Source organism: Elephantulus edwardii, unplaced genomic scaffold, assembly GCF_000299155.1.
Source record: "Elephantulus edwardii isolate Elephantulus edwardi_28Jun2011 unplaced genomic scaffold, EleEdw1.0 scaffold00147, whole genome shotgun sequence".
NCBI lineage: Eukaryota > Metazoa > Chordata > Mammalia > Macroscelidea > Macroscelididae > Elephantulus > Elephantulus edwardii.
In genome coordinates, this window is record NW_006399897.1 from 4,570,800 (window position 1) to 4,588,972 (window position 18,173).

Consider the following 18,173-nt stretch of genomic DNA (forward strand, 5'->3'; position numbering starts at 1 on the left):
AAGAAACGGGGAAACTATAAGAGAAAACAAATGTACCCCATTTTCTCTCTTCTTCCTTATCGCCATTAGCTACTGATTATGTGTTTGCTAAAATAATCAAAAGTCTTACCCATCTTCTCAAAAACTAAGTTGTTGTGTTTTATTGTTGTTTTTTCATTTCCCCCCCCCCCAAATGAGAATGTAATCATGTTGTATGAAAGAGGAAAAAAGAAAATAAAATTATGCTCAGCCTTTACTACTCTAGGGAATTAAATCCAAGCCCAGTCCACATCTGGACAGTGATGGCATAGTTTGAATGTGGCAGAAAAGCTTCAGTTGCCAAATAAATAAATAAATGAATGAATGAATGAATAAATAAATAAATAAATTCATTCTGTAATAACGTGCTCTCACTTTAAGTTTTATTGGGAAAAACAAGGAAAACAGGGGCATTGTCTTCAGAAAGCTCGAGTTAAACAAAGCACACATTTCCTGAGCAAGCCCAGCTCGCTCATCAGATTACACAGTTGACATTCTGGAGTGGAGGACCTGAGATACAAAGCAGGAGGACATTGGTGGCTGTGACTGATGCCAAAGCTAGCTATGAGGTGTAGTGATGGGACCAAGAGGGCCACTGGAAGAACACAAGCCCAGGAACTTCAGGAGATGCCAGTGTGTGGCCTAGAGGGTTTGGGAGAAGGAATAATGCAAGTCATGCAAGTGTATACATACCATTTTCTTTAAAAGATACACAAAAGTCTACTTATGATGTCTACCTTGAGGACTGGAGGAAAAGATAGAAAAAAGAGAAATTTCATGTTTAAAAATTTCATCAGATATAAGGATAGAATTAGTTCTGTCTGAAAAAATCTTTAAAAGACCTATGGACTGCATGACTGGTTATATTATGACATTAGTTTTCATTTTTTCAAGAGTAATAATGGTATTATGAATATAGGGAAGAATTCCTTCTTAAATGTTCAGGAGTGAAAAAGAAGTGTCATGAAGCTTCCATCAAAAAAAGCATGAATATGTGTTTCTCAAACCCACTGCCAATGAGTTGATTTCTACTCATGACAACTCTTCTGTCAGGTTTCCAAGGCTATACATCATTCCAGGGAGACTCTGGTGACGTAGCCCATAGGGAATTCAACTACTAGCACACAGCTGTATTTCTTGGACAGTCTTAATCTACCAGTGGTTCAGTAGGAGAAAGTTGAGCAATGCTGGAGGCTCCGCTATGAGTGAGTTCCATCTCCATGGACAGTGGGTTGAATCTTTAGAAGAGAAGACTATCCAATTTTCTCTTGAAAAGTGGTTGGTGGATTCAAATTTCTGACCTTTAATGAACAGCCTAATACTTTCTACACTATGCCACCAGAGCTCCTTGAACATTGGCTCCAATTCATGGTGATCTGAGTGTGTCAGAGAACTGCTCCTTGGGGCTTGACAACGGGGCTGTGAATTATCAGAAGCTGATCACCAGGCCAACTTTGCACAGTCCCTCTGGGTAAATTTGAACAAATAGCCTTTGGTTAATAGCCAAGTGTTTAACCCTTTATGTCACCCAGAGATATCTATCTATCTATCTATCTATCTATCTATCTATCTATCTATCTATCTATTTATTTCTGGAAATCCTTGGGTTACATAAATGGTTAAGGGCTTGACTACTGGCCTAAATATTGTCAGTTCAAATCCATCCAGACATGCTTTGGAAGAGAGACCTAGTACATGCTACTGAAATGTCATGGCTACATAAACTCTACAGAGTTGTAATGCTACTCTAGACATTCAGGGACATAAGGCAGAATCTACTTGATGGAAACTAAGGATATATGTTTATATACATGCACAGAATCTGCACTGATGTGGTGAAATGTTACCAAGTATTACTCTACAGGAAAGATACATGGAGGTTTATTCTTCTGCTTTCTTTTCTCAATGTCTATAAATTTGTGTTGTTTTTTTTTTAATCTGGGTAAAGAAAACATTAAAAATAAAAGACACACACTTCAGTTTAGAGCAGAGAGTCTTGCTACCTTAACCTTGATGTGAAGTAATCATATTAAATGATCAGAAATTAGATATCAAAACCTAGAACAATAATTTAAAAAATACAGAAAACAGTGGCGAGGATGGTCTGTAGTAGAACGAATTCTCCAAAAGCATTTCTGTCTGTGGCTGTAAAAAGCTGGGACAGCCTTATTAAGTGTATCCAGACTCTTTAAACTACTTAATCACTGTCGTAATCACTGTACCTGCTTGGCTGCCGATGCTGTTTTTAAAAGTTCTGTTGCCGTATTTCAAACACTTTTCTGGAATCTGTTCTTAAAGTCAGCATAAATGGGTCTCTTAAAAAACAATGCACCAGGGGAAGAAATGCCATATGACTTTAATCTATTCTCTTGCTTCGCCCTTGAGGTGGTGGTGACTCAAGGAGAAAGCATGTCCCCCCAGGTCATTCTTTCGGAGGCAAGGTATGCTGCCCTTCCAGCTGACAGCTGCTTTCCTTGGCTTGTTAATGATCACGAACACAAGGGTTTACTAGCCCTGCTTATTCTGCGATACACAAATGCTAATGAGCTCCACACCAGGTAAGTCTGAGCAGGGGAAACCCTGTTGGTGGTGTGTGTGTGTGTGTGTAAGGTGGAGGGTAAGGGTGAGGCGTGGGCTTGAGGGAAACCACCTCTCTAAGTATATTCTGCACGCCCCAGCACCCCCCCCCACCCCACCCCCGCATTTAACAAAGTACCCGTAGCTTCCTCTCTGGAAATGGTGAAATAGTGCTGAGGCCACGTCCAGGAGACATTTTTTATAAACCTGGATGCGTCTGCTGCACACAGCCTGAACTTGTAACCCATTAGTTCTTGGGAAATGGTGTGGACGTTCCTCTCTCTGGCATTCAGCCAACAGTGAGAAAGACTAAAGGGACTTCTGTATGTTTAAAAGTGCAATGATGAACACAATCCTTTGTTTTATCTAAAATAGTTCAGGGGATGTGGTAGAGCCCTTATCTTTTCCCTTCCCTTTTACAAGGAGGGAGTTAAAAGGAAGGGGCCTGGGTTTCGGCCTGAGCAGCCTGCTGTTGCGGGTCTCAAATGCTTAGGCTGCACGTAGCCTGTAGGTCATGCTGGCAAACGTCCCAGACGCCCAGACTTCGTTTTTTTCCCTGCTGTTTTTGAGCTCAGTGCTAACTACTGACTGTTAGCAGACATAAAGCTCTCTGCAATTCTTTCCTCAGAATGAGCTACAAGAAAACTACCAATTATAGCCAAGAAACAGTCTTTCAAATACACATACACATTGTAATGTGGGCTGGGAACCAATTGGAAACTTTTGGATTTGCCCTTTAAGGCCAGAGACAGGCACTTAAGGCAAGCTCCTAAGTCATTTTGAAGACCAGAACAGTTATACTAAATTTAGCATCCCAACCAGCTAGTTGGCATATACTCAGTGAACATTTTAAAAGGGAAGAAATTCAGCCCAGAGTAATAGAAGATAAAGATGGATGGAAAGAAGACGACTGATACACAAATACAGTGGTTCTGTTTATTATGTCCTTTTATAAAGGCATCTAAGATGTGAATTGTTATTCATTGACGTTCTTGACTGATTGAACTTGTGAATTCCCTAATAGGAATCTTATCTCTAGTAAGTTTCAAGGCCTACCACCAAAATTCAGGGAGCTCTGAAGGCCTAGTGGATAAGGAGTTGTGCTGCCAACCCCAGAGGCAAGTGGTTTGAATCCGCCAGCTGCTCTGTAGGAGAAAGATGGGTAGTCTCCTCCTGTGCAGTATAAAACCTTTGCAAACCTTCTAGAGGGTTAGATATGAGTCAATTCTAATGTAAGGGTGAGGAGTTTTGAAAGTGAGCTCATCAAACCAATTTTAATCAAGTTGATGCTGGTGGATTTGAAACTACCCCCTTCTGGTCTACAGCTCAACTTGTAACTAACTATGCCACCAAGGTTTCTTGTGTATAGTGGATGTTCTGTTACACATGTACTTGTGGATAGTACACATATTGTGTAAGTGAATAACTGTGTTTATTTGTATATATGTATATACTTACAGTAGGGAAGCTCTTAGATTGGTATATAAGCATTTGTTTGCTGGGAAGAGGTAGTATAAAGATTCAGAATGGCAAAATCAGTGCTATTTTGGTTTAATACTTACTATATGTGTTCTCTGCGGGTAGGCTAACAATACATATTTGTTGTGTTTCACAAGCTCCATTTCAAAATTAGATGTATGCAATTGAGTTAAGCTTTGAGAAGTTTCCCTAAGTATCCGAAAGAATCCACACTCCCAGTGGTTGCCCTAAATTGAGGACGATCTGTGTGGTTTGCTTGTCAAAGGGTCACAAGTTCTAGACGAAACTGTCCCAGAGTCAGTAAGTTGTATGCTTTCCCATAGAGTCAAATTACACTTCATCCAAAGTAGGTAAAGGAGTCTGAGTGATACTGAATGACTCAGGTAGAACAAAGGCATTTGCTGTTATATTTAAACAAACACTTCTCATCTTTCTTGACACCTTGAATAATAAGCAGGGTTGCCCAGTTAAGACAGAATCAGGAGACTAAATATACATAGCTGGGGGCTGCTCCTGTGGCACTTTATTCCTTCTCTCTTTTTAATGGACATCACATCAATGTTGTTGTTATGTGACGTCAAGTCCAAACTGACTCATAGCTGACCCTTCAGCAGGTTTTCGGAGACTGGAAATCACACAGGAGGAGGGAGAAGATTGCTCATCTTTTCTCCTTGGAGCAGCTGGTGGGTTCAAACCTCCAGGGAGGCAGAGCCTTTGGGTTAGCAGTGCAATTCCCAACAGATGATAACACGAGCTAACACCACAGAGCACTTGTAGAGTTAATTTTAAGATTTCAGATGACTTATGCAATTTTCACTCCACGCTGCACAATTATTTCCCCTACAGTTCTTGGCCTTCCCAAGCTAAAAAGTAACCATGACTTAAAAAAAAAAATACACACATACACGCATACACAGAAAAACTCTAATCTCTTTATTAAGCATGAATGGCAGTTAACTTAGGAAATAATAGGTTCATTACCAACTAAAAGATGTTTTCAGCTACACAGTTGTCACAGACTACAGAACGAGAGGTATAAATAATAAAAGTGGATAAGGATGTGCTCCAAATACCAGCATGAAAATAATTAAAACCTAGTTAAATCAATCTCAAGTCTACAAGGAAGACAAAGCTGGGTTGGATAGGTAACTTGGTATTAGGGAGAGAGGGCCATCACCACCCACCACAGTGTCTGGCTTCGTGAAATATTTAAGTAGAAGAAAATGTTGGAGATTTGCTTATAATTGTCAGAAAATGTTTTCAAATAAAGCAAAGGATGAACTTAACAATTAAGGATAAAAGCCCCTAACACCAGAGTACTGCTCCCAATTCAGTTAATCCTTATAAATTATTACTTGCCAGGGACTTTTAAAATTTTGTTTCTGGAAGTAGAAAGCAGTAGAACTCCACGCCCCTGAAGTGGACTCTTGATGGAGGTAGTGGGTGGAGGGCAGGATGCAGGAAAGAGGGGTGGAGGCTGGACTATGACCCTCCACAGGGGTCTTCAGAGCTCTGCCTGTGGGTGGCCAGGACAAACAGAAGTTTGAATGAAGATTCTTCTGCACAGCTGAAAATGCTATAAAGGCTTTACTTCAAATCATGTAAAAGCCAAAAGCCACCTCTGATGTCTTAGCCTCGAATCCTTTTATTTTACAGGTGGGACTATTTGAGGCACAGAAAATAAAAGGATTTGCCAAAAGGTCGCAGAGTAAGTCAACAGTAGAAAGAAAGCAAAGAAGCCAGATCTCTCTGTACCTTCATTTAACACATTAACTATCTATAATTGGTCCTGAACTGTGTTGGGTGGTATTATTATTATTTTCCTTATGCCTTTAGTTTATAAATATGCCAATTTTTTATGAGAGCTGGTTGGTTTTTAAAACATAATTGCCATGATAAGAATTTGGATTTTAATCCTTCCATCCTAGCATAAAAATCGTGTCAAGAATGTATCTTTAACTTTTTGGATAGGATTAAGTTATTAAAAAAATTAATCTACTCCATTTGTTACCTTTTTCTTACAAATAAATGTAGCTTCAGCAGTCCTGGTTACAAAGTGATCTGTTCCTGTGTCTTCAAGGGGAATCTGCAGGTGAGTTAGAACAAGTGCATATAGTTCTGACAGAGCCTTACTTTGCTTCATGAAGAGAGGCTCAGAGCCTTTTCAGTGATTTAAAAGCTACACTACCAGCTAGCGAAAGTGATAATGACAAGGAATTTGCTGTGGGCAAATTGGTTCACTTATTTCAAAGTGAGGGCAAATATACATAACATTAAGGGGATGTAGGAATTATCCTTAAGTCAGATGCTTGTGACCCAGAGAAAGCCTGTATTTTAATAATCATGCCATCACCACAGAGGAATACAAGAATGAACCAAAACTCATACTCATTCATTGCCTTTTAGTCAACACATAGCTGACTCTCCAGTGAGTTTTCAGAGGCAGTCAGTTACATGAGAGGAGACTGCCCATTTTTTCCCATGGAGCAACTGGTGGATTTGAACTCCTCATCTTTGAGATGGCAGGACAACTTTCTACTGAAAATACTTTTTTCATTGGCAACACTGAACGCTTGCCTTCCAGTAAGTCTACAGTAAAAATATAACAAACACAATCCCAAATCTGTTGAAACATAAAATCAAACAAAAGCAGCAGAATTCCTGAGCTTTGTTGTAACACTCCAGTGTGTTTTCAGAAGCAGGAGGGGAATGCCCATCTTTTTCCTGTGGAACAAACTGGTAGATTAGAACTGCATGCTTCTGGGATTGCAGGGCAACTTTTAACCACTAGACCACTGAGCTCTCCTTGACTCTACAAAACAATTCTATCTCAGTGTGAGGCACGGAAAGACCTATCAAAAATGCTTGCCAAACCCAACTCATGGTGACCCCACATATGCCACACTAAGACTGTGCTCCACAGGGTTTTTCAATGGCTCATTTCCCCAAAATAGGTCCCCCAGCATTTATTCCAATGCGTCAAACCAAATTTCTAATCATTCCATTGAATGCCTAGTGAATTTGCACTTCCCAAGGACTTCAAGAGTAGCTTTTCTTTCTCATATGCAGTTCCATTTTATTTTTGCTGGTTATTTTCTTGACTGGGTCTGGAGGGCGGCAAGTAATTATCCCCCAAGTAATGTTCTAGTTTCTTCTATTTATTGCACTCACTCATTCCAGTGTTTGAATGGGTAACTGGCCAAAAAAGGAAAATGACCACAGTGAGAGCTGTTTTGAAAAGGCAAGTGGACCAGCAGCTGGCTGGGAAAGCACTTGGCTCATTCATTTTAGGGATGCTCCAACTTTAGGCATTCCAGACACACGAGGACCATCACTTTGCTGCATAACCTGGGCAAGAGATTTCTATTCCTGAGATTCCTTCCGTCTGCCCACGGGGGGAAAGAACCCCCACAACACACAACAGATGGACCTATTTTCTTTTCAGCTGAATGTAGCTATCCAATTTGAAAACTGTGGTTTCAAAATGAAGTAGAAATAACGGTACACACTTGGTAATTAAAACGATACTGTGGTTGCTGTAGAATACCTTCCCACTCATGGTTCCCCTTCAGTAGAGTCACTATGTAATTGCTCCATAGTTTCTGAGGCTATGACCTTTCAGAAGCTGATAAGCAAGTTTTTGGGTTTTTTTAAGCACTTCTGAATGGGTTGGAACTAGCGACATTTCTACTATTATCGTTAAGGTCACAAAGTAAGAATTGAAAATAAAGCACTTAGTAGTTGTTCTTTTACAGAGACCAGTCATCAGTGGTCTCGGTAACTACGGTATCTTGCTTGATTACCTGGCTATAATTGTGTGCTAAACCTGGAGCTGCAACTGAGGGGCCATTCGATGCAAGAGGAAAATGTCGGAATCAATGAATGAAGGTTCTAGCAGCAACAACTAAATCTGCTGGACTTGACAGCAGTACTTCAACAATTACTTTCTAGATGGATGGTACATAGATCCTTAGTTCACGAGCAAGTCTTCGATGAGAATTCTAGGCAAGAATTTAAAATATTTATTCTTTACTTGCTAGAAGTACAACCCGGGACAAGATACTGTTGTTTGGAAACCTCCTCATTTCAGACGCCTTTTCTTCCTCCCTACTAAAGATAATATCTCATCCCATATGGTAAGGCTTTCACGTTGTAAGGAGGAATAAGTCCAATTATTTTAAAGGTAGAAGTTTTAGAATTTTGCAATCACTAGTGGCTGCTTCTACTCTGACTTCAGCTTTGCTTTGATAAATGACATTGACTAAGGAAGCAGTTCTCTGTGGGGGGGAGCCTCGCTGCCTAAAAAGCTCCCCCAGGAGTCCTAATGATGGGCTTTCCACCTGGGAGACCACAAGAGGCTGTGCAAACACTCACAAACTTTAGGATAAATGACTCTCAAGGCACCTGGTCATCTTCTCAAGGAAGGAGAGCGTTGAAAACGGGGCTAAGCTCACTGCTGGTCTGTGGCCTGCCTTAACCTCGTACCATGAAAATGAGCTCGCACCAATGTTAAATTCTTACACAGAATACTCCATTTAGTCATTTAATTCTCTTGGGATTATTGTGTAAAGAAAAATGAAGCAGAGGATAGAAAACTGCTTGGCTTACATGGAAACTAGATCATCAGTTTGGGATTGTTAAGAAAGCAAAAGTCTACTTCCCTCCTTTTACTCTCAGTTAACACTGTGGATGATTATTCAAACTGTAGTTCAGCTGGAATAAAGACATTTTCTGTGCAGGATGATTGCTATGGTGTTAGCATTAACATTGACAGAACATTTTATCAGGCTCAGAAGGATTTTATGAAACTTTATTGTAAAATATTACTTGGGAATTGTGAACTCAGTCATTTAATGGGGTATTAATAGGGATAACAGGAGTGCTGGTGGTGCAGTGGTTAGCTCTGCCGGTAACCTGACAGTTTAAGTCTACCAGGTATACCGTGGGACAAAGATGTAGCAGTCTCCTAAATTCTTACAGCCTTGGAAACCCTATGGAGGAATTAAACTCTCTCCTAAAGGGATGCTACAAATCAGAATGAACTCAGTGACAATGGGTTTTTAATGCATTCATTTGTCTCTCAACAATTTTCACATTGTGTGTATGGCTGAATTTGCAAAGTAAGCACAAAAAGGTCTTTGGACTGCAGTGTCTGGGTAACTGCACGTACTGAGAAAGTAGAAGGAAAAAAAAAAATGAAAGAAAAAAAGAAACATGCAAAGGAAAAAAGAAAGGAAAATACTTGGAAGGCACTTTTTCCATAGGAAAAAAATATTTTATTTTTTTAAGAACAAATTCAGTTTGAAACAGACGTGGAATGTGACTTCACGAATTTCATTTTCTGGGGGCTAACTGCAATGTGGAACTAAAGCGGATTTAAAAACCTATGACAGGCTATTAAAATAAAACAAAGAAAGAAAAAAATATTTATAACTCAAGCATAATACTGTGTTACTTACAAATTGGACAAAGAAATTTTAAATAAATATTCATGGTACATAATTACGGCACAAATATGCAGCAATTTGGCAACCTTTTATACCATTTTTTTTTTCCTCATTACAGTGCAAAGGGGAATGGCACTGCCTTTACACAAGCTGTAGCTAAATACATTGCAAAATTCAGATTTTATACAAAACATCTTGCTTAGACTTTATAAAAAACCAACATTGCTCTATGTACACAATCTGGGTAAGAAAAGCCATTTCTGTCTTGTTTTCATGTGTATTTTTATTAAAAAGGTGAATAAGGCTACTGTAACACCCCAAATCCATAGACAGTAAAATCTGAACCTATTTACAGCATCTTCACTTAAACATGATGGTGCAAATTCCAAAGTCAGGTGACTAGGGATGAGAATACAAGCAAGGCATTTACAGTAACTTTCTAAAGCTGAACCAACTTCAAATAAAGGGACAGTTGGTAGATTGTCATATTCTGCACCAGACACAAAACAGACACACAGTACACTTCTCAATTGGTTGCAGGTAACTCTTCATCAATTTATCGAATTTTTCACAGTTTAGTATATAACCAAAATGTAGCCAACCGATGATACATACATTTGACTCATCAAAATCAGACTCACTATTTCCCATTTTTTTTCCCCTTCTTGCCTCTCTCCCCATCCTCAAAGTAATTTTGATGGCTTACAAGAAACTCTTGTATGAATGCACATTAAGGAGAGGTTGGGGGTGATGGAAAGAATTACATATGTACTGTGGCTGGTTACCATGGCAACCCTCCACAGAAATAGCATATAGATATATATAATATATATTGTAGATATATATTATACATATATGTACACATGTATACCACACACCCACTCATACAAACACACACGCACTTTGGACCAACATCATTTTCAGGTTCAGGAAATAGAGACTAATCATTTCCGTGACAACTCACTTTTGCAGGTACTCACTGGAGGTCTGAGAACCTTAAAATGCTGTTGCTACATTTTTCCCCTCCCAATTCAGAAAGCAAAGTGTTACCATAGTAACAGGACTATGTTAAAGATGTCTATTTTGCATAGCACATAAAAAGTAGGTTTCCTGTTTATTTTTTTTCCTCTTCCAGAAGGGAAGGAGCAGAGGGGAAGGAAAGGAGGAGGGAGCTAAAGGTAAACTTTCAACTGAAACCCCCTCAATGTGACCTGCGGGATTCTCGTGAACACTTCAGCCTATAAAGGCAAGGGAAAACACAACACAGAAAATAAATGCCGGAACATCTTGTCATTGTTAAATATGTGATGCAGTAACATCGATTTCCTGGTATTTTGGGGCTTGTATTTCCTAGTCTACAGTTACGTGAGATGCCTTCAGAGGACTTTGTTATTTTTGTATTTGCTCTCATTATTGTTATTTTTGGAGTAATGTTGTTTTTCCCAGAAGTAGCTGTCCAATTTTTTTTTTTAATGCACTGAGAGTTGAGACCACTTTAATTGCCACAAATGAATTTCACATCTTCTGGTGTGTACTCTGTGCAATCTTAAAATATATATTAGTAAAAAAATCTTTCATTTTATATCCCTCGTGTTCTATATACCTATTATAAATATGTCCTATCTTCCTTCTCCCCCTCAACATCATAATTTATTTCAGTCTTAAGGACTCTAAGAGGTTTGCCATATGTGCTTTACTTGGAAACAGAGCACTGGGAGCTGCGGCCTCAGTCGCAGTACCTGTCCTGCAGCCCCTGGCAGCCTGGGGACAGCACTGCCATAAACCAAAGTGTCATAAGGCTCCACGGGGAAGGAGGGCGGGGGCGGGGCACCGAGGGGTGGGGAGGGGGAATCTGACCTACCTTTTATATATGAGAATTCTTTAATCACGTCAATGATGATGGAATTACAGCCTGTTTGACCTTTGGCTTTTCCACTTCTAGGTCAGATTTGGCTCTCTGCTATTCTCCTAAATGCTTTCCCTGTGTTTAATAAAATGTGATAAGTATAGCAGCTGAGTCTGCTTAAAAAATCATAGAACGCAGACTGACTTTCTTACAGCTTCAGAGCTGTGTATCTTATTGCCAGTACCACAACAGTCCTGCCCGAATATATCATCAGCGGCCTACTTTCTCCCTTCCCTCCAAGCCTGTTCCTCTACCAACAATACCCCTTTGTTCCATGAAGCAACGAAGAGGCACTGCTTTCCCCTGCACTCTGCTATCTGATACAGTGGATGCCTTCCAAGGCTGCGCCCTACTCCACTGTGTGTGTTGTTGCATCTATGTGCCTCTTCCATCCTCCCCAATCCAAAGTGCTGTGCTACCTAACTGGATTGTTTTGTTTCCTTCTTTCTAACTTCCTGTTTCAGAGGCAGCAGTGTTCAAACTGCAATTGCAGTCAGCCCTTTTCCCCCGCCCCACCCCCATCCGTGAGCGCCTTGTCTCTCCTCGCTGACAGCCTGGCTTCTGGCTGGAAGGCTCCTCACACCAGCAAACACAATTTCTAGAAATGTATTACCCATTCAGCTGGAGCTGTTGCTGCAAATGGATGGAGCAGGGAACCTCCACGCATTAATGTTCCATTAGTGATGCGGGATGGAGAGTGAAAGGGGATCTCATGTGAAGTACTGCAGAGCCCTGGATAACAGAAGGAGTGTAACAGTGATGGACTAAAAGCTAGAGATCTTTAAAAGCCTTACTTAGCCAGAGGTCTGTGTGACAAGTCCAGTATGCACCAAGAGAGAGACACACACCGAGGCGGCTGGAGACCTCATTTCCAAGCGTGGCATCCTAAGGGGCCTTTCCCAGGATGCTCCCAGCTTTCTCATCCACCAATCACGCCATCTTCCCTTGGCGCTTTTTTTTTTTTAATATATGCCTGAATTACTGCAGCACATGGCTTAGAGGATGATACATGTAACAAGAGTACAGCAATCCGAATGGGTATCTTCTACACACAGTCTTCCAGCTTTTGGTGAGTATTTTGATCCACCACGGCTGAAATTCTACAGACTAGGTAAACTGTCCAGCTCAACAAGGCTCTTCAGAGAAGGAGTGTTCCCTCTCCCCCACTGTGTGCTTCAGTCAATTCCAGAGCACAAGGTGTCATCAAACCCTCAAGGGGAAGCATCCGAACAGTAAGTTTCCTCTGGGAAAGCAAAGGTACCACCAGAGTTCCCTCAAACCTTGTAGTAAATGTTTGCTGGGCTCTGAGGAGGCATCTCTTGGACTATGTACACTGGATGCCCATAATCCCCACTCACTTTTTCATAGTGAGGGCAGAAAACACTGTCTGCAGTCCTTAATGGGATGATAATGTCACTGGGCTCAGAGCCATTGTTGTTGCCACTGCGCTTGGGTGTGGCTAACGTACTGAGTGACAGCGTGGTCGTGTGCTGCGGTGAGTGCTTCCGGTGTCTTCTTCGATACTTCAGTAAAAGGACCACCAGAGTGATGATGATGACGATGAAGATGATGCATCCTGAAGCAATCCCTGCGAATAAGGCCACTTCGGAACCAAGGATATTGTTGCCAGAATGTCCGGCACTGTTGCCGTCTGTGCTAGAACCTGCACAGATTCAAAACAGAAAAAAAGTAGTTATCACCATCCTGGGTGCTGACAGGCTATTTTCACGACCCTTAAAAAAATGTGAAAACTAAGCAGGACCAAAGATTTAACTGGCAGCTGAACTCTGACAAACCAATTACCTCCCATAATAGCGAAATGCAAACGGCAGAAGTCAGCAATCAATACAAAACGAGATGTCGGGTCTCTAGGTCAGTCTTTTATACTGCTCCCAAATCACATTGTTTTCTTTTCATATATCCTCATCCATCAACAGCATGGACTGGCTGTGACAGCCAGCCCTTGATCCCGCCCCATCTTTTAACCCATGTTACTTGGCCTGAGGCAACAGCAGGGAGGGGAAAAAAGGGAAATGGCCATTTCTCGCTGTCAGTGTTGAGGGTTCACATTGTACTGTTCTTGCTCTGCTTCAGATCTGGTGTTTTCATGTGAATCTTCAAACAGCCTGCCTTTTAAAGGAAAGCCCTGCCTACTGGCAGAACAGCCCCGGGAACGTAAATGGAGTGAGGGACCCGGGAAAACGTTCAACTCGTAACTCATTTGTATTATTTGATTTACACTTAAAATATATTTGGAAGGCAGTAGAAACTCTCACACTGAACAGACTGCCAACCCAAATGTTAAGCACTAAAAAAATTGCTTGGCATCATTATATTATCCATTTATCAGTTTGTCACAAGTATTTGACACATCTTGTCATTGAAAGTTAGAAATAACAACTTCCCTCCTTGACGCTTGGAAAGAGATAGAATACTGCTGCAGATGCTAAATTCACGTGACTACCAACCAGGCATACAGATCTCCAACATAAAAGTGCTGACGTCTGCTCAGCAACTCCTCTATACAAAATTCATTAGCATAGGAACAAATACATAGCCATTTATTCAGACTGTTAAGAAAAATGAAGTTAAGTGACAGCCAGTTTTAGACAACACTCTAAACTTTTGTCAGGGATCACTTTAATATTTTATTTTTACGTTGAAAATCTGAGGGGGAAAAATCATTTGAGGAGGCAAAAAAAATTCCATTATGCAATATTTTAAAATGTTACCATCTCCAATTGAGAAGAGGATCAATTAGGCTCTTTGTGGATTAGATATAATTAGATGAGAGATTAGAACATTAATTATATATACATTAAAATCAGCTTTAAGCTGCTGTTGAGAACCAGCTTGATAAAATATCAGTCAAAAAAAGAAGAAAAGAAATTAACTTCAGTCTGAGTGAGCAGTGTTAACAATTGGCAGGTAGATCTGATGAATTCTATGCTTTTGAATCAAAGACTTTTGTGGGAATGAATGTTGTTCTTAGTGAATGTAATTAGCAACGACTAGCTGAGAGCAAAGATTACCTGCTTCTGTGACTACTAGCTAATCCTGCTGGTGTACAAATGCTTTTACTTCACCCTATCTCTTAAGACACAATTTTTCACACACACCTACAAACACACAGGCCACAATACAATACCTGGATTTGGTTTTACAAAGGGACTTGTTGTTGAGCTTCTTCCATTAGTACCAGCTTCCAGATCTGGACGTCTTGTTGGATCATTATTATTCCTGGTTGACCCAGCTGAACTCGCATCTATATGAAAAAGAAATGATTAATTACAGCCCAGACAGCTGATGATATTTAACTTTATGAGCTGGATATATATCTCAAGAGAAATGAATAGCAATGAACATAAGCTTCTTTATGCAAAGTACTGTGAGATACAAGAATATAATTTTCCTTTTAAAACAAAATGGTTATACTAGTTTTTTCAGAGGTTTAGATTGTGAGGCCATCTGTGGAAACTATAGGGATTCTTGCATTTGGCAGGCAAAGCATTGCAGATGACATTTCAATTTAACTGAGCACGTTGATTGACTACTACACCAATTTCTAATTAGAAGAAGAATTCTTCTTGCACAATAGGTTGCCTATATGTGAAAAGGCATAGTGAACTCTTCCATAGTAAAGATTCAGAAATGAACAAAATGATCAAAACTTAAGTTTTCATTCTGGGTCTTTTAGTTTTGAACCAAAGTGATATTTTGCTTTTTTAAGAAGAGGAAAAAAAAAATAAAATGTAATATATGGCAGTAGACATTCTACCTGGCTGGCTTTTACTTTTAGAAAGAACTTCAATAAAAGAAGCTTATTTTATTGACTTGACAAAATCTGATAGTGGTCAAGATGCATCGAAAGGTTTGCTTTCAAAACTAAAGAGAAGCATGAATGGAGGTGAGTTTATCAACAGTGGCTCCACACTAGCTGGGGCTCTAACCCAGATTACAGGGACTTCACGAAGCAGCAGATGGTCTTTACCTTGTCCAACTTTCATGAGGATCTTCATGGCTCTTGTCTGGCACACCCCTCCCTCCTGGTTATCCAGGCCCTCCAAAGACCCATTTGATGTAGCTGATTAAAAATAAAATGGACAAAACAAAAAAATAAAGAAAAATCAGGAAATCAATAAAGCCAAGTTTACATGAACATGAAATGTCTGAAAACAATTTGAAAAATAAGAATTCACTCTTAGTCACAAGTTTTCTGAACGTATGGAATGCTGAAAGCCAAAAAAGAAAGAAAAAAGAAGAAAAAAATAAAAATGGATACTAGAAACACGGCTGCATGTCTGCTATCTCATTTCAATGGACTTGAATGCTTTCTCCTTCCCTCACAATCTTCTGATTCAGTATTAGTCTAGGGATAAAAGAGGGGCAGCATTTTTTCGGGGAGGGAGAGCTAACTGTCTATTTTGGGGTCAAGCTTAAAAGAGCAAAGTCGTTAATACAGTAATTTTTTGAAATTATTATCATCACACAACACCTGCTTACTCTAACACAGATTTCCTGTTTCAGGAACAATTAGCCTGATGCACTCTGTCAAGCATCCAAGTTCTGTAAACAGTAAACGAGGAACCTCCCATACTCCTTTTCTTCTTTCTCCAGTCTTAAATTTACTCAAGATATTTGGGCACCCCCTTGGTATACAAGAATTCAGGTCTCCACATTTTGAAGGTTTTCTTCGTCATTTTGTAAACAAGAAAGAATGAATGTGTTGCTATTATTCATATCAAACTCAGTCAAACTCATCAATAAAACTACCTTTGGGAGGAAAACTGGGTGGATAGAGTAGTCACCCATTCCACCCTCAAGGCTCCTTTTTGGCTCTGTAACAACCTTACACAAAAAGTCTTTAGAAACCACTTGCCTCACAGTCACCAACTCTATTCTCTTTCTCACCCAGCAACGAGAACAAAGCCATGTTACTGTTTTCTCTATTGTTAATCTCTATTAAAATTTCTATTTTTGTCTCTTTAGGGTAAAAAGTTTCTCTGAGTATTTCTTTAACTAAAAAGTGTAAAAAGTTAGGCTGCCAGATACTTTCCTGAGGGTCAGGATATAAGTTAGAGGTCAAGTTCCAGGAGGAAACAAAAAAGGTAGAGAACGCTAGATATTCTTATTCTTCTAAAGTTCAAGGGGCAAGAAAGAGAAGTGTTTCATATACATTTCTGCAACTGGGATAATTTTCTACTTTGGTTAGCTAAGTCTTGTCTTCTATTATTGAGCTTTTAATAGAGATAAAAAGGCAGATTTTTCTGGTAAACATGAATACAGAAGATATTCCTTTATTGGGATTGTCCTGTTTTCCCATGGAATGAGTCAGCAAATTAATTTTATACTTAAAGTAAAAACATGTATGTCATGGATAACTATGTTAACTAGAAAAAGAAAGCATTTATTTACTTGTCCTTATGGTCTTGATTTACTGACTTACTTTCACTGTTTTCCTTGAAAACAATAGCTGCCTCTTCTGTGTATAAATATTTCCTGCTTATCTGAGTGCATACTTTAACTTCACAATCATATCTCATTCTCCTACAATTGCTGACACCGAGTTTCTCTTGGGAAACTAGAACTGGGCAAGCTTTAGCGAACACTTAACCCATTCCACTATTCCAAGTTCATTCTATGTGGTGCTAAATTCAGGGCCCATAATATGGAGCTTATAATAAAACATGGAGCTTGGGATGTGCACCCACATACACATAAAGAGAGGCACATACCTATACACCAACAAATCAAATCCACTGTCATCAAGTAGATTCCAACTCATGGTGGACTACCTCATCTTTCTCTTAAGGAGTAGCTAATGGATTTGAACCACCGACTTTTTGGTTAGAAGCTGACTGTTTAAAAAAAAATCTAAAGTAATGAAGGTGCTTTTTATCCACATTGGCATACACACACCCACCCCCTCACACCTGTATATATTGATACTTGTAAAAAGTAGGGAGTGCTCTCTTGCAGACTTCTAAGAAACTGACTGTTGTTGTTGTGTACTGTAATGAGTCATACCAACTCACAGCTAGCCCTCCATGGATTTTTAGAGGTAGTTAATTGAACAAAGGGAGATTGTCCATCTTTTTCTCACAGAGCAGCTGTTGATTTGAACGGTGTACCTTTGGGTTGACAGCACAATTCCTTACCACTAAGCCACCAGATAACTTATATAAAATCCTATTCACATAGAACATTCCTGCAGTACTGAATACTTTTTTCCACTTCCTTAATGTTCTTTTCTTCAAATATATGCCTAAATGTCAAAGTATCCTCTCCATGAAAAAGCTTGTAACTGTATTAATTTCTTAGAGCAGACACTGCATCTGAACAATTTCAGAGCTATAATTTTTAAATATTGCTTAGAGATCATTAATTTGATCTTTCTTTAAAAATAGAAAACTTCTTTGAACAGAAAATGGGCAAAAATGTTCTGTTAATTTCATTCAATCCCCAGTATTTTCAAACTCATAAACACATAAGTATGCCCATATGCCTAAGCGGATCAAAAAACAAGGTGGTATTAACTTGCCTTTGCTAAAAACTTACCATTACATAGACAAATGGCAAAAACTATTATTTGACAAGTGATGCACAGTAACAAACAGAAGCAGATAGGTTTACACTGAGGGGTGGGAACCCCCAGTTTTTCAAATGGATTGGTAGGAAGTGTACATAACTTGAAAAGTTTCTTAAGTTGTTATTTTCTATTTTTTTTATTTTAATGGATGTTTACA

General features: G+C 39.5%; 1 protein-coding gene across 1 annotated transcript in view; it reads right to left on the reverse strand.

Annotated features, from left to right (window-relative positions):
• Window positions 1–9,313: 9,313 nt before the first annotated feature.
• EFNB2 (ephrin-B2) overlaps window positions 9,314–18,173 on the reverse strand; it is a 57,065-nt gene continuing 48,205 nt past the window's right edge. Inside the window, exons 3-5 of the mRNA XM_006894613.1 lie at window positions 15,419–15,511; window positions 14,576–14,692; window positions 9,314–13,090 (exon numbers count right to left, since the gene is read on the reverse strand). Of these exons, the coding sequence (XP_006894675.1) occupies window positions 12,702–13,090; window positions 14,576–14,692; window positions 15,419–15,511 (599 nt within the window). The 3' untranslated portion in view covers window positions 9,314–12,701. The remainder of the gene's footprint in view (window positions 13,091–14,575; window positions 14,693–15,418; window positions 15,512–18,173) is intronic.